This window comes from Myotis davidii, unplaced genomic scaffold (assembly GCF_000327345.1).
Source record: "Myotis davidii unplaced genomic scaffold, ASM32734v1 scaffold1494, whole genome shotgun sequence".
Taxonomy (NCBI): Eukaryota; Metazoa; Chordata; class Mammalia; order Chiroptera; family Vespertilionidae; genus Myotis; species Myotis davidii.
The window spans coordinates 2837823-2850743 of NW_006286246.1; the positions used below are offsets into that span (position 1 = coordinate 2837823).

Genomic DNA, 12921 nt, shown 5'->3' on the forward strand with positions numbered 1-12921 from the left:
TGCTAGTACTCTCATATACTGCTGATGGGGGTATAAATGGTGTTACCACTTGGAAAACAGTTAGATAGTTTCTTATGTAGTTAAATATACACTTAACCATATGAACAAGCAATTAATTTTACTGCTAGGTGTTTACTAAAGGAAATGGAACCATGTGTCTACAAAAGGTCTTGCCCATTTTGGTTATCCCATCAGTGCCTATTTTCTCTGTAAAATGGGCATGATAATACTTTATGAAGTTTATTATCGTCTGTGAAGCACTCAGCACCACACTGACACATGTATTTCAAATGATGTCTTTTACATTATATATGTAATGTAATACACATATTATATACTAGAGGCCAAGTGCACAAATTCATGCACGGGTGGGGCCCAGCCAGCCCGCCCCAATCGGGCCTGGCCGGCCAAGGGGAGGGGACACTGGAGGTTGGCCAGCCGGCCCCTCCCCCTGGTCGAACTGGTCAAGGGGACAATTTGCATATTAGCCTTTTATTATATAGGATATTTATGTTGTTCTCTTTAAAGCCACCTTGACCTTAGCCAAAGGCTAAGTTAAGGACTACATCTATGTCTTTGATGAAAGTGCTTTCTATTTAAGATTACAAATTGACCACTTTTATCTGTGTGTGTCTCAAAGGTGAGTGATTTCACGTGGAGCCACGATGGGACTCAAGCGCTTATTTCATATCGAGATGGGTTTGTCCTGGTCGGTTCTGTCAGTGGACAAAGACACTGGTCATCTGAGATCAACCTGGAAAGTCAGATCACATGTGGCATATGGACTCCTGATGACCAACAGGTAATGCATCTTGAATATAGGTGTGTAATGTTAAAACCATGAGAGATGAGGAGGAAATGACTAAAAAATTATCACACAAGGAAAAAGGGCTGGGCTAGGGGAGTTTGCTCCAAAGCTTCTTAAAGAATCACAAAGGAAAAGAACAATGACAGTGTCCAGGTAAATATTAAAACAAAAATTTGAAATGAACCATAGGTTGGAGAAAAAATATTCCCACCAGTATGGTAAATATTGGGTAAATATTTTAATTACAGAAAATGTTGACCCAAATTTAGTTTTAAATCTACGTAAGTAGTCAATTAATAAATGGATAATGGACATAAACAGTAATTTACAAAAGAAGTTCAACTAGTCAGTAATCATGTGGTGGAAAATTATTCTCGGAAAAAATGCAAAATAGCATAATGACATATTTTCACTTTTAGCAAAAGTAGTAATAAACTGATACAGATGATTTTACTGATTATTGATGAATACAATCAAGTATTCTCATTCATTGCTAGTAATAATGTGTATTAGACATTTGAAGAAGCATTTTGGTGTACAGTATGTAAAAAATACTAAAAATTATCAACCAATATACTTTAGGAATTTATCTAAAAAAACAGAGAAGCCCTGGCCCGTATTGCTTGGTGAATAGAGTTTTAGCCTGCACACCAAAAGGTCTTGGGTTTGATTCCTGCTCAAGGGCGTGTACCTAGGTTGTAGGTTCAATCCCTGGCCCTGGTTCGATGTGTCTCTCTCATGGATGTTTCTTTCTCTCTCTCTCTCTCTCTCTCTCTCTCTCTCTCTCTCTCTCTCTCTCTCTCTCTCTCTCTCCCCCTTCTTCTCTGAAATCAATAAAATATATAAATATAAAAAGATTTCCTTAGCCTAAAAAGCAATGAAAAAAAAATCTCCTGTGAGGATTAACCAAAAAAAAAAAAAGAAAAAAAAGAAAGAAACATAGGGAAGAAAATAACAGTTCTTTATTGAAGTATTATTTATTATCAACTTTCCAGGTTGATCTCAGATGACCAGTGTTTTGTCCATTGGAGATAGCACATCAGCCTACTAATCTCAAAATAAAATGGTTAAGTAAACTGTGGTGTACCACTTAAGGTATTACATAGTAGTTCTGTAAATTGTAGGTTGTGGTATAAAGATGGTGTAATAATTTGGAAGAGCTCTTATGGTCTAATATAAGGAGGAAATTCTGGATTTGAAGGGTATATGTGGTATGATTACCACATCATAAACACCCAAGAGAAACCCGCTGTGTAGTATGAAGAACTGGAACGAAGTGAATCCAAATGCCACGGACAGGTTGTGATTTTATGGTGATGAGCCTTCTGGTCATTTTTTTCAAACCTAATTTCAAAATAATTTTTGGTGTTCTAATTTCATGATAAAACAATATATAATAGCCTAATAAGATCAGTTGTTGATAATTGATTTTTAAATATAGTGTTTATGAGGTAAAACCTTTGTAAATATAAAACTTATCCAAGTACAGCAGAATCCATACAATGCTGAAACATTTTAAGCAGTATAATATGGAACCATACTTTTATTTTGAGACACTACTTTTTTTTTTACTAAATTGCTTTCATATGTTTCATGTTTCCTTTTTTTAAGAAAATAAAAATGGCCAATTTGTTTTCTTCTCAAACTTAGTGTTGTGAGAAAGGAATACATTGAACCTGAGAATTTATATGGGTACTATAATTACTTTAAAATTTCATTGATTTTAAAAACTGCCCTGCAATAAGAGAGAGCTGTTGACCTGATATGGCCTGAGGACTCTCAGGTTTCTACCAGCCTGTTAGCTCTTGGTGTCCACATTACAGAGGGCTTGTCCCTCACCCAGGCATGAACCCTGCAGTCCAGCTGGGAAAATATGAGACAAATTTACATAATTTCATCATCAGTTCGTAATTAAAAGCGTTTGGAAGATTTGAACAGAGCTTTGATTTATAGACTAAAGAATAAATTAAAGGAGTTCTTCCTTCATTTGGCAAAGACCAAACTTTGGGCAGAAACTCATTTACTGAGCAACCACTCGTGACAGGAAACTGAGAAATTTCGGTGCAGACTTGCCCTCGAGAAGCTCATGGTGTAGTGGGCAAGGCAGACTTGCAAAACAGAACCAAGCTCACAGTGCCGTGGAGGCCATGGTTAGAGTGAGGTTAATTCTGTGAGGGGTCCGAAAGCTTTCAGACGTGGTGTCTGAGCACCTGTGATGTGACAGACACCGTACTGGACGTTGGAGATAGCACATCAGCCGCAGTCTTTTCTGGGAGAGGCGCTGGCCGTGTGAGTGCTGGTTGTTTGGGAAAGGACAAGATCACACATTTCGTCTGGGACTTGTTGGCTCGGAAGGCCCTTTGGCTCATTCAAGTAGCAGGTTGGCCAGGGCGTGTGTGAGTCCGGAGCTTAGGGAGAGGCCTGGACAGGGAGCTAGTGTGGGTGGGGCCCCCGAAGCCGTGGACATGACTGATCTAGAGAGAGAAGAGGGCCTCGGGCCAAGCCTGGAAGAGAAGCCAGCCCGGCTCCCTGGGGAGAGCACCCGAATGAGGGAGGAGAGGCGCGGAGACTGGTGTCCTTGCCATGGTGTGCTCTTATTAGACTTTCCGTCTTGTTCTCTTCAAGTCGGGGCCTCACATAGCCTGTCTCATGGGAAGTGATTAGGCATGAAAAGAACGTGTAATAGGCAAGATTTTAAAAATCTGATTTCATGTTGTATCCGTGACATTGTTCCAAAACAGAGTAACTCCCTGCATCATTGCTTGACAGCTAGACAATTCATGCTGGTTTTTTCTTCTCGCCGATTTTATAGGGCATGATCTTCCCAGAGGGCTGTGTTTGGAACCGGCTGATGGTGGAGCTTTGGGAGAGGGGGGCTTTTTGTTCCATGTTGCCTTACTGTAATGTTGAGCACTGGCCACCAGTCCTTTCATTCAGGAATTAGGTGTCTGTTCTATTGTCTGGCATCACTTTCTCTAAAATGGAAAGATGTGTGTCACTTAAAAATGCTTCAGTGCCGAGGCCTTTCTTCCTCCCTCCACAAATACTGCCGTGGCCGCCTGCTGTGACAGGCCCCGGGGAGATGGCGATGAGCAGAGCGGGCCTGGTCCAGTCCTCAGAAGCTTACAGTCTGTGTGGGAGTCAGGTATGAAAAATCATACAGCAAAGATTGAGAATAGTGATGACTGCACCAGTGGAACATGGTGGGTACGGCAGAGTCCACCACAGACAGGGCGGGGATCTCCTGCGTTGGCTAATGAGCTATCGTTATTAAAAACAAAAGTCATAAATGATCAATGACCCCTTCAGCCAGCACCAAGGTACAGCGATGCTCTTCAGAACCGATTTGAAAAATGAGTGAGACTGTGCAAAGCAGGGGAAGAAAAGCCTTTGTCACCCGTGACATTTGCCTTACAGTGGGGTCCCCACATATCTTTTTCATTTGAAACATGTAAATTGTACATTTTAGTTAAAGTTATAGGAAGTCATGTTCTGTATGTGTCATCATTTAGAACTGCTTACCAACATGTTCAATGTCTGCCATTCTGGAGTTCAGCAGTGTTCCTGTTGGTTTTGTCTGGTTTTCTTTAAGTGGCGTGGACTAATAAATTGATCCACTTCTGAGGGAAAACAGTTTTAGCCTTTTTTTTTTTTTTTTTAGCTTTCAGTCATTAAAATGTAGATCATGTTTAAAGAAATATTTGGTAGAAACTGATTTATCCTAACAGTTCTGTGAGATCTGTGAGCTTATTATTACTTAAATGAATTATATCATCCCATGCAATTCATCTCAATCATCAGCATTTATGTCCTAAAATTACCTTTTTAAAAAAATATGTTTTTATTGATTTCAGAGAGGAAGGGAGAGAGAGAGAGTCAGAAACATCAATAATGAGAGAGAATTATTGATCAGCTGTCTCCTACATGCCCCCCTACTGGGAATCAAGCCCACAACCTGGGCATGTGCCCTTGACTGGAATCGAACCCAGGACCCTTCAGTCTGTAGGCCTATGCTCTACCCACTGAGCAAAACCAGCTAGGGCTAAAATTACCTTTTCATTGTCATTTACTTGAATTTATTCATTTAACAAAAAATACTTGTTGATTGTCCACTGTACCCAAAGCTCTTTTAGGTACAATGGGGTACCTCTGTGAATAGTCTTTGCCCCCAAGCTTAGTGGCATAACCTTAAAAGCAAAAAGAGGCAAGAGTTTTAAAAGCCTTATTAAATCCTGGCCTTTTTAGTCAGATAGCCCTGGCTTGACCACTTAACAGCTTTGTCAACTTGACCCCTTCCAATTTTTTCTGCACCTATAAAATGGAAATAGTTTGCTTGGTTGGCACAGTGAGTTGCTCGGGGGTAGACAAATCCCATTAGACACAAAAGATAGAAAGTTTTCATGGCAAGAGATGCAGAGCCCGCCCATGCCCACCACACAGACCAGAAGATATCAGCATGCTTCCCAGGCCCAGGGTCTCCTCCTGACGTCCGGCTGGATGGCACCACTGTCAGGGGGCTGCCAGCCTCTGTGAGACACTCTAGCGCTGCTCTGATGTGACCCCCCGCCCCCCATCCTCTGCCTGCCTGTGCTCTAGCTCTGCCATGTGCCTGTCCCATCTCCCAGCAGGGCTCTGAGTGTGTGCTCCCTGATCTGGGGACCTGAGGGAATTCCCTAGGTCCATCCAGCTTCATTCCAGCATTGCTAGGACTTCACTCACAGGAGTGTTCTGACAGTTATGAGGTGCAGCTTTTAGTATAGTGCTTATCACCAAGTCAGCACTTAGTGAAGGTATTATTACCGTTAATGCTTTATAACATTATCAACTAATACCGTTCTTATTCACAGTGAAATAAAACAAACTATTTCAGGAACATCTTTTCCAAATATGATTAGATAACATGCTTACATAACCAGATGTATTTTCTCTAGGTCAGACATACACCTAAGTTTGTCTTCTAAATCTAATAAATTCTTAACAATGAACCTCTGCTACTTCTTTATTTTCCAGAAAAATAAGTGAATAACCCTCTTCCTTCAACCCAAGAAAACAAAGCAAGCCACAAAAAGTGAAACCAGGATTTGCTCATATTATTTGATAATGTCCATACAATATAATGAATATGTTTATTGTGCTGCTGGTCATATTTCAGTATTAGAGGACTCGAGTTTTTGCAATAACAGTCAGCTAAATTTTCACTACTTAATGCTTTGTGTATCCCCTCAGTTACTTACCTGGTCTGTGTTTTTATTCCAAATATACTTTGTCCTTCTAAACAAGTTGAGGTGAGGTGTGTGGGAAACGGAGGCCTTCCCTCCGTCCATCGGCAGTCCTGGTGCTCACTTGCAGGTGCTGTTCGGCACGGCCGATGGGCAGGTGATCGTCATGGACTGCCACGGCAGGATGCTGGCGCACGTCCTCCTGCACGAGTCGGACGGCATCCTCAGCATGTCCTGGAACTACCCTGCCTTCCTGGTGGAGGACAGCAGCGAGAGCGACACAGACTCGGACGACTACTCCCCGCCCCAAGGTAGCTCGCTGCTTCACAGGGACAGCGTATGGAGGGAATGAACTGCGTTAGAGGCAGAAGGGGAAGGCCTGCCACAGGCACAGCACCCTCACTTGTTGGGAAGAGTTCGCAAACCGAATTGCAAGGCCCCTCGGCCCAATCTGTGTTCGCTATTTGACTGTCTTCTCTCTGCCACCCCCTGTCTCACTGTCGCTGGTCAGGTTGATTGGCATAGGTTTCCTACACGTAAAATGCTCTCACTTTGTCTTCTTCCTTCCCCAGATGTGTGTGTTATGCTTCCCAGAGAATATGCATACACATTTCCGTGCATGTGTTTATTTTAGGAGTAGACAATGTTTACACATAAAAAAAATGAAGATCAGTGCTAGTGTTTCAGGGGAGGTAGGTCTGAGGGAGAGTCCTTAGCACCGACAGATGCACTAGGAAGTAACTGCCCAGGCTCTCTGCTGAGCACCCTGTGCGGCCGCGTCGTGTGGAGGGTGGAGAAGGCTGCTTGCTTAGCAGCACCCAGTGCAGAGTCCCATCCGCATGGCCAGGCCGTTTGCAAGACCCTCCACAAGATCGCAGCGCTGTGGCCTGGGTTTGGGTCACGTGCTCATTGTCTCTTCTTCACCCAGCACTTTGTCCCCACAGATGGTCCAGCAGCATATCCCATCCCGGTGCAGAACATCAAGCCACTGCTCACCGTCAGCTTCACCTCGGGGGACATCAGCTTAATGAACAACTACGATGACTTGTCTCCTACTGTCATCCGCTCAGGCCTGAAAGGTACTCATATGTCCCTCGGCCCAGGGATTCGTTTTCCAGGCTGGTTGTCGTACACCCAGCACTTGTTGATTCTCGTCCCCTGCAGTGACCTCTTTCTGACTTAAGGGAGTCTGTTAGAAAGGACATTTCCTTTCTCTTTCCCACTTATCTGGCAAGTCGCTGCCTGGCCTTGCCTAGAGGAGGGATTCCTGACCGGCAGGCTTCATCTTCACCTGCTCTCTCCCACTCCGGCATGAGTGGTCCTCTCTCTGGTGCGCTGTGTTTGTCTCTGGCTGACACTGTGTCTGCAGAGTAGTGGGCGGCAGCCCCTGCTGTTCTCGAGGCAACAGATGGTACACGAGACACATTTACACAGAAGCCCCTGTAGTTTTAAGGCTTACTAAAGCCTTAATGGTTGTGCAGTGAAGTTACCTTGGATGCATTATTTTGTTCTCTGTTTATCAGCCGAGATTGTATTGGAGCAGCATTCCCAACACATTCCCACCAAATTCGCAGCTTAGAAACACATGTGACTTGGGGAGGTGACCCATAGAAGCTCTCCCAGATGAGAAATTTTTTTGACTAGAGTTTTATTCTAACTTCCATCTTAGATCCACATGGTCTTTTTCTGTTACTGTCTCAATTAAATATAATCAGAGAACTTCCAGTGAAGAAAGGTGACTTATGATATTCTTTTTTTATATATTTTATTGATTTTTTTACAGAGAGGAAGGGAGAGGAATAGAGAGTTAGAAACATCGATGAGAGAGAAACATCAATCAGCTGCCTCCTGCATACCTCCCACTGGGGATGTGCCCGCAACCATGGTTCATGTCCCCAACCGGAATCGAACCTGGGACCCTTCAGTCCGCAGGCCGATGCTCTATCCACTGAGCCAAACTGGTTAGGGCTATTCTTTACTTTGTTACCAGCACAGTGATTATGTCACATGGAAAAGAACTTAGAGTGCCTGATAGACCGTGGTGCCTGCAGCCAGCCCTCTTCCTCATCATCTACCACACATTCCTTTATTGCAGATTCATTTTTGTGTGTATAGGGGTAGGAAGTGATTTTGCTTTGCAAATGTGTCCCGTCTGTCCCCCCACACCCCCCCCAGCAAGTTGTGCCGTGAAGAAAAATTTCCTGAGAATCCCAAATTGTTTATCATACAATGAACCATAAATTGGTTCACCTTATTTGGAGTTTTTACCCTTTGTTGTGACTTTTGCTCTTTCTTGAGGATGTAAGGGAGGAAAAACATTTCCCCCAGCTGAGGTTCCGCCCTGTAAAGTCTACTGACAAAGATAGACTAGAGAAAAGCAAACAAATGCATTAACTCAGGCATTGCACTTACCCATGAGAGCACTCGTAGATGAGTAACTTGGAGCAATTGGGAGCGGGGGTTAGAATGTGGGTTACACAGCATGTTAACAAAAGAACAATACATTTTAGAGAAATGACAAAGCTAAAGGGCTCAGTTTCTAGGGCAGCAAATCGTGGGAACTAATTGACGATAAGGGCTAGTTCATAAATTTGTTTTATAGATTCGTCTAGTATCTTTGCTGGGTTGATAAAGGTCTAAAGTTGTCTCCAGTGATTAACTTATGTCCTTCCTGGTGGGAGGTCACACACGTTTACAAATTTGTCTTGCTTTTAAACAATCTTGGAGAGCAGAGAGCTTGTCTTGTATCTTATTTCTTCTCAAAATAATCCTTATGCCAATAAGGCATATTTTGGATGGCACATTCTGCTACCCATCAAAAACAAAAAACTTAGGAGTTCAGAAATTCAAGAGCATGTCTCACTTTACCCCACATTGCCTTAAAATAAAGGAATTCGAATTCAAAATAAAGGAATTCAAATTCATACTGCTTTGTTTTGTTTCTCTGTTTTGCAGAATTTTTTCTTTCTAGCATTTCTTTTAGCACACAATGGCCCTATTATTGTGAAACTTACTCCTTTTAAAAGATTGACTTGCCATTATAGACTGTAACTGTCTCAGGATAACTTTATAACTGTGTCTAATGCACTCAGAATTAAGATTCAGGAGGCTTTGTCTAGAAGTAAATGACAAAGACTTATTCAAGGATCTCTGAGTTTGCAGACGGAAAGCACAGCTAGGCAATACCAGACCATTCCAACTGAGAAAGAAAAGCTGAGGGGCCTTATAGTACAAAGTCCATTCTTGAGAAGAATCAGTCCTGCATTCTGAGCCCTGCATTGGTCCAGGATGTTATCTCCAGATGTTTCTTCTTGAGGTCACTCAGATGGTCATCTGAGGGTTTGATGTATGTTCAGGCCATTGACGCACAGTGACCCAGGTGCATCTAGCATTGATGCAGGACTGAGAGCCCAGAAGGTTAAGTTCCCAGGCTAGTCAAAGCAAGAATGGCATCATTTCCTGTTGCCTCAGCATACGTCATTGAATAATTCAGAACTTGACCATAGCGACGCCATTTTTTTATTCACTCTGTTCCTCAACTGCACTGAAGAAATCCCTGAGCATTTGCTTGTAAATATTACACCGGGATCTTCCTGCAGGGCCATGAAGGGAGGCAGGGGGCATATCTGCAAAACAAAGACCCCGAAGGTTATAAAAAGTGAAACCTTCCACGTGCTGCTTCACTCTGATCTGGAAATTACTTCCCGGAGTCCGCCGGTGTAATTAAAACAGTGTCTTTCCACTTCTTCAAAGCGTTGCTTGGTTTTCTGGGGTCTTCTGCAACAGGACAGACAGTTCCCACCTAATAAACAAAATGTTTAAGGCTCCAAAAGTGTCTTAAGAGCCTTGAGTGCTCAGGGCCTGTCTTTGAGCAACCTCTGAATATGACTGTGTCTAGGTCAGCCCTGCGGGAGCAACAATCTACTTTTCTGTTGGTAAAAAACAAAATGCAAAGAATGTTATTAAAAATGAATAAATAGCAAAAAGAATGGTGCCGGTATCCACTCACCCACTGACCAAAGCGGGTCAGCTGAGGAGCCTTGGGAATGAAGTGCTGTGTCTTTATTTCTGCGGTTTTGCTGTGATGCTTCTGCCCTAGACAAGGGTAGACCTCATCTTTTTCTTGTTTTTACCTGTTAGCGTTAGTGCTCCTTCTTTTGACATCTTTGTGCTTACAAAGGAACCATCCAGAAAAGGTCATCTCAGTTTCATGACAAGGCTCTTCACTAGAGTGATGGAGGCATTTGGTCCAGAGCACACTGTGGTTATGCACAAGCCCTCTCGCTTCCCCTATCATCTTTTTAAAAGTCTATTCACCAGGATATGTATTTGATTCTTTTAAGTTATTTTTCATTTGCTCCACCTTATTCATATCCTCTTATATGAAAAGGGGGGTGGGGGACTCCTTTTATTGATGCGTTCTCTTGGTGTATCATTTCACTTGGTGCTCGTCTGTAACTCCTTCCTCTCAGCTCTCTGCCACCTCTGTCTCTGATTTCTGTCTGTGGCTGACTTGCTGAACTAACTCTGGCTTCTCTGGGTCTGGAGGGTCGTCTTGCCCCAGAGGCCACTGTCTAGTCTTCAAAGGAAGTTAATTTCTGTGGTGGCCTCCGAGTGGCTGGTGTGAATGTCAGCATCAGAGAGGCCGTGATCAGGTGTGACCTGGTAGCGCTTAGAGGCTGTTGAATTCTAGACCCAGCTCTTACACATGTCCCTGTCCAGCCTCTGCAGAATGGGCCCCTGAGTTCCAGACTTCCAGGATCTCTGTATAAGCCGCAGACAGTCTTAGGGTCTTGAGGGAGAAAAACTGTACTGTAAATCTTATTAGTACAACAGCTGATTTTACCAGCAAGAATAAGTAACTGGCTAACATTGGGATTAGACAAATCATTTAATAGCCTTTCTTGTAGGCACTGAAAAGCTGGTGGGAGGGCAGCGCATCTCCAGTGTGGACATTTCTCTGACAACACTACCACCTAGCAGAAGTATTTATCTTCTTTCCTAAGCCCCACAACATCGTCAACTGTTGGATAAGAGTTGGGGCCTTCATGTGCAGATATGTTCTTTGCCTGAATATTATCTGCCCAGGGCTGCAAGAGAAATCAAATGAGTATAGTTAGGCTTTGCTCAGGATTTACTTAGAGCATTTATGACTTCTTTGAGTCATCTCTTCGTGGGGGACAACAATGGGAAAAGCACGTTGGATGTGCATCATAGGTTTTGTTATCTTGCCTGCTCTCTCAGAGTTCTGCAAGTCCTGTTATGGAATTGCTGGCATTAGAGATAGGTATTTAGCATGCCAGCTTTGTTGTATATTTTCTTTGACTGATTTAGTTATCTTTCAGGGGCACTGGAATTCCTTGCTAAGTCATAAGCACCTGTTTTTAATAGAGTCTGTATTGTTTTCAGAGAAATAGGTAGCTAATGTCTTCATGAGAGAAAAGGGGAGAGCCACTGTTGCATTTGTTAAGCGTATCTTTTTTAAACTACTTACCATGAAGTGAAAGTTCAGGGAAAAGTATGTTTCAGGCCGTTTCTTCTTTGTGATTTCAGAGGTGGTGGCCCAGTGGTGTACGCAGGGAGACCTTCTGGCAGTCGCTGGTATGGAACGGCAAACCCAGCTTGGTGACCTTCCCAACGGCCCTCTCCTGAAGAGTGCCATGGTCAAGTTCTACAATGTTCGTGGGGAACACATCTTCACACTGGACACACTTGTGCAAGTAAGGAGGTGGGGAGGGGGCGCTCACTGTGATGCCTGTGTTAGTGTGCCCCAGTCTTCATAGAAGAGTCGTGAGTTGGTTATACTCACTGTAATTGTCTTTGGCAGATTTCAATCCTTTGTTGACTTTAATTAAATTATGAGGCATGAACCAGGAAAAATAGGGAGAAAGACATTATTGCTTTTTAACCAAAATACATTCAAATGAATGGACAATAAGCAGAGTGACCTGGTGTTTATTATCAGTCTGAAGTAGAAATCAGAACATGCAGAAATGAATGCTCATTCTTAATTTATTTACTCCGATTTTATGTTAAGTCAGTAATGTATGTTTATGTTTCAGCTAAGTTACTGTTAAACAATGTTTAAAAGCTTAAATGTCTTTGAGAAAGTGCACAGGTGGGCCCCTTTCTGTTTGTTTTTATGTTCCAGAAATCTTTAGACCATTCATTCTTGTCCGGGTCTGGTATGGCAGAGGATGGAATCCTTAGCAGGGTGTACTGGACAGAGAGCTGCGAGTGCGTTGATGATTGATGGGTTGATAATAAACTAAGGACTTATGTCCTAACCTTACCCAGATCATTAGAGAGGCAGGTATACCATATTGGGGTATTTTGTAATTAGATGCAGTCATTAATTATTTAAATATCTCTTTTTTAAAAATTATAGTGAAATATACATAACATAAAATTTACCATCTTAACCATTTTTAAGTGTATAGTTAGGTAGTGTGAAGTATGTACCATTGTGGTCTAACCAATCTCTAGGACTTTTTCATCTTGTAAAACTGAAACTTTATCCCATTCTGTTCCTATGCACTTGACTATTGTACATACCTCATATATGGAATCATACAGTGTTTGTCTTTTTATGACTTTTTAAAATTTTAGATAGCATAACCTCTCCTCAAGGTTCATCTACGTTATAGCATATGCCAGAATTTCCTTCTTTTTTAAGGCTGAATAATATGCCATTACATATATATGTATATGTGTATATGTATGTATATGTATATATATATATATACATATATATACACACACACACACACACACACACATACATGCATAGAGACATTAAGGTAGGCTAATTCTTCTCAGAGCTGGGGGGGCGCAATGTCAAGAGACATTTTTGGTTCTCACAAAGTGGGGGTCGTGCAGGAGGCGGCTGAGCAG

The 12921-nt window shown here is 42.5% G+C and overlaps 1 protein-coding gene across 1 annotated transcript in view; it reads left to right on the forward strand.

The window, feature by feature from the left end:
* The window catches only part of TULP4 (tubby like protein 4), a 94136-nt gene that overhangs the window by 53120 nt on the left and 28095 nt on the right, over positions 1-12921 (forward strand). The window contains exons 3-6 of the mRNA XM_006757709.2: positions 641-802; positions 6158-6338; positions 6972-7106; positions 11581-11747. Of these exons, the coding sequence (XP_006757772.1) occupies positions 641-802; positions 6158-6338; positions 6972-7106; positions 11581-11747 (645 nt within the window). The remainder of the gene's footprint in view (positions 1-640; positions 803-6157; positions 6339-6971; positions 7107-11580; positions 11748-12921) is intronic.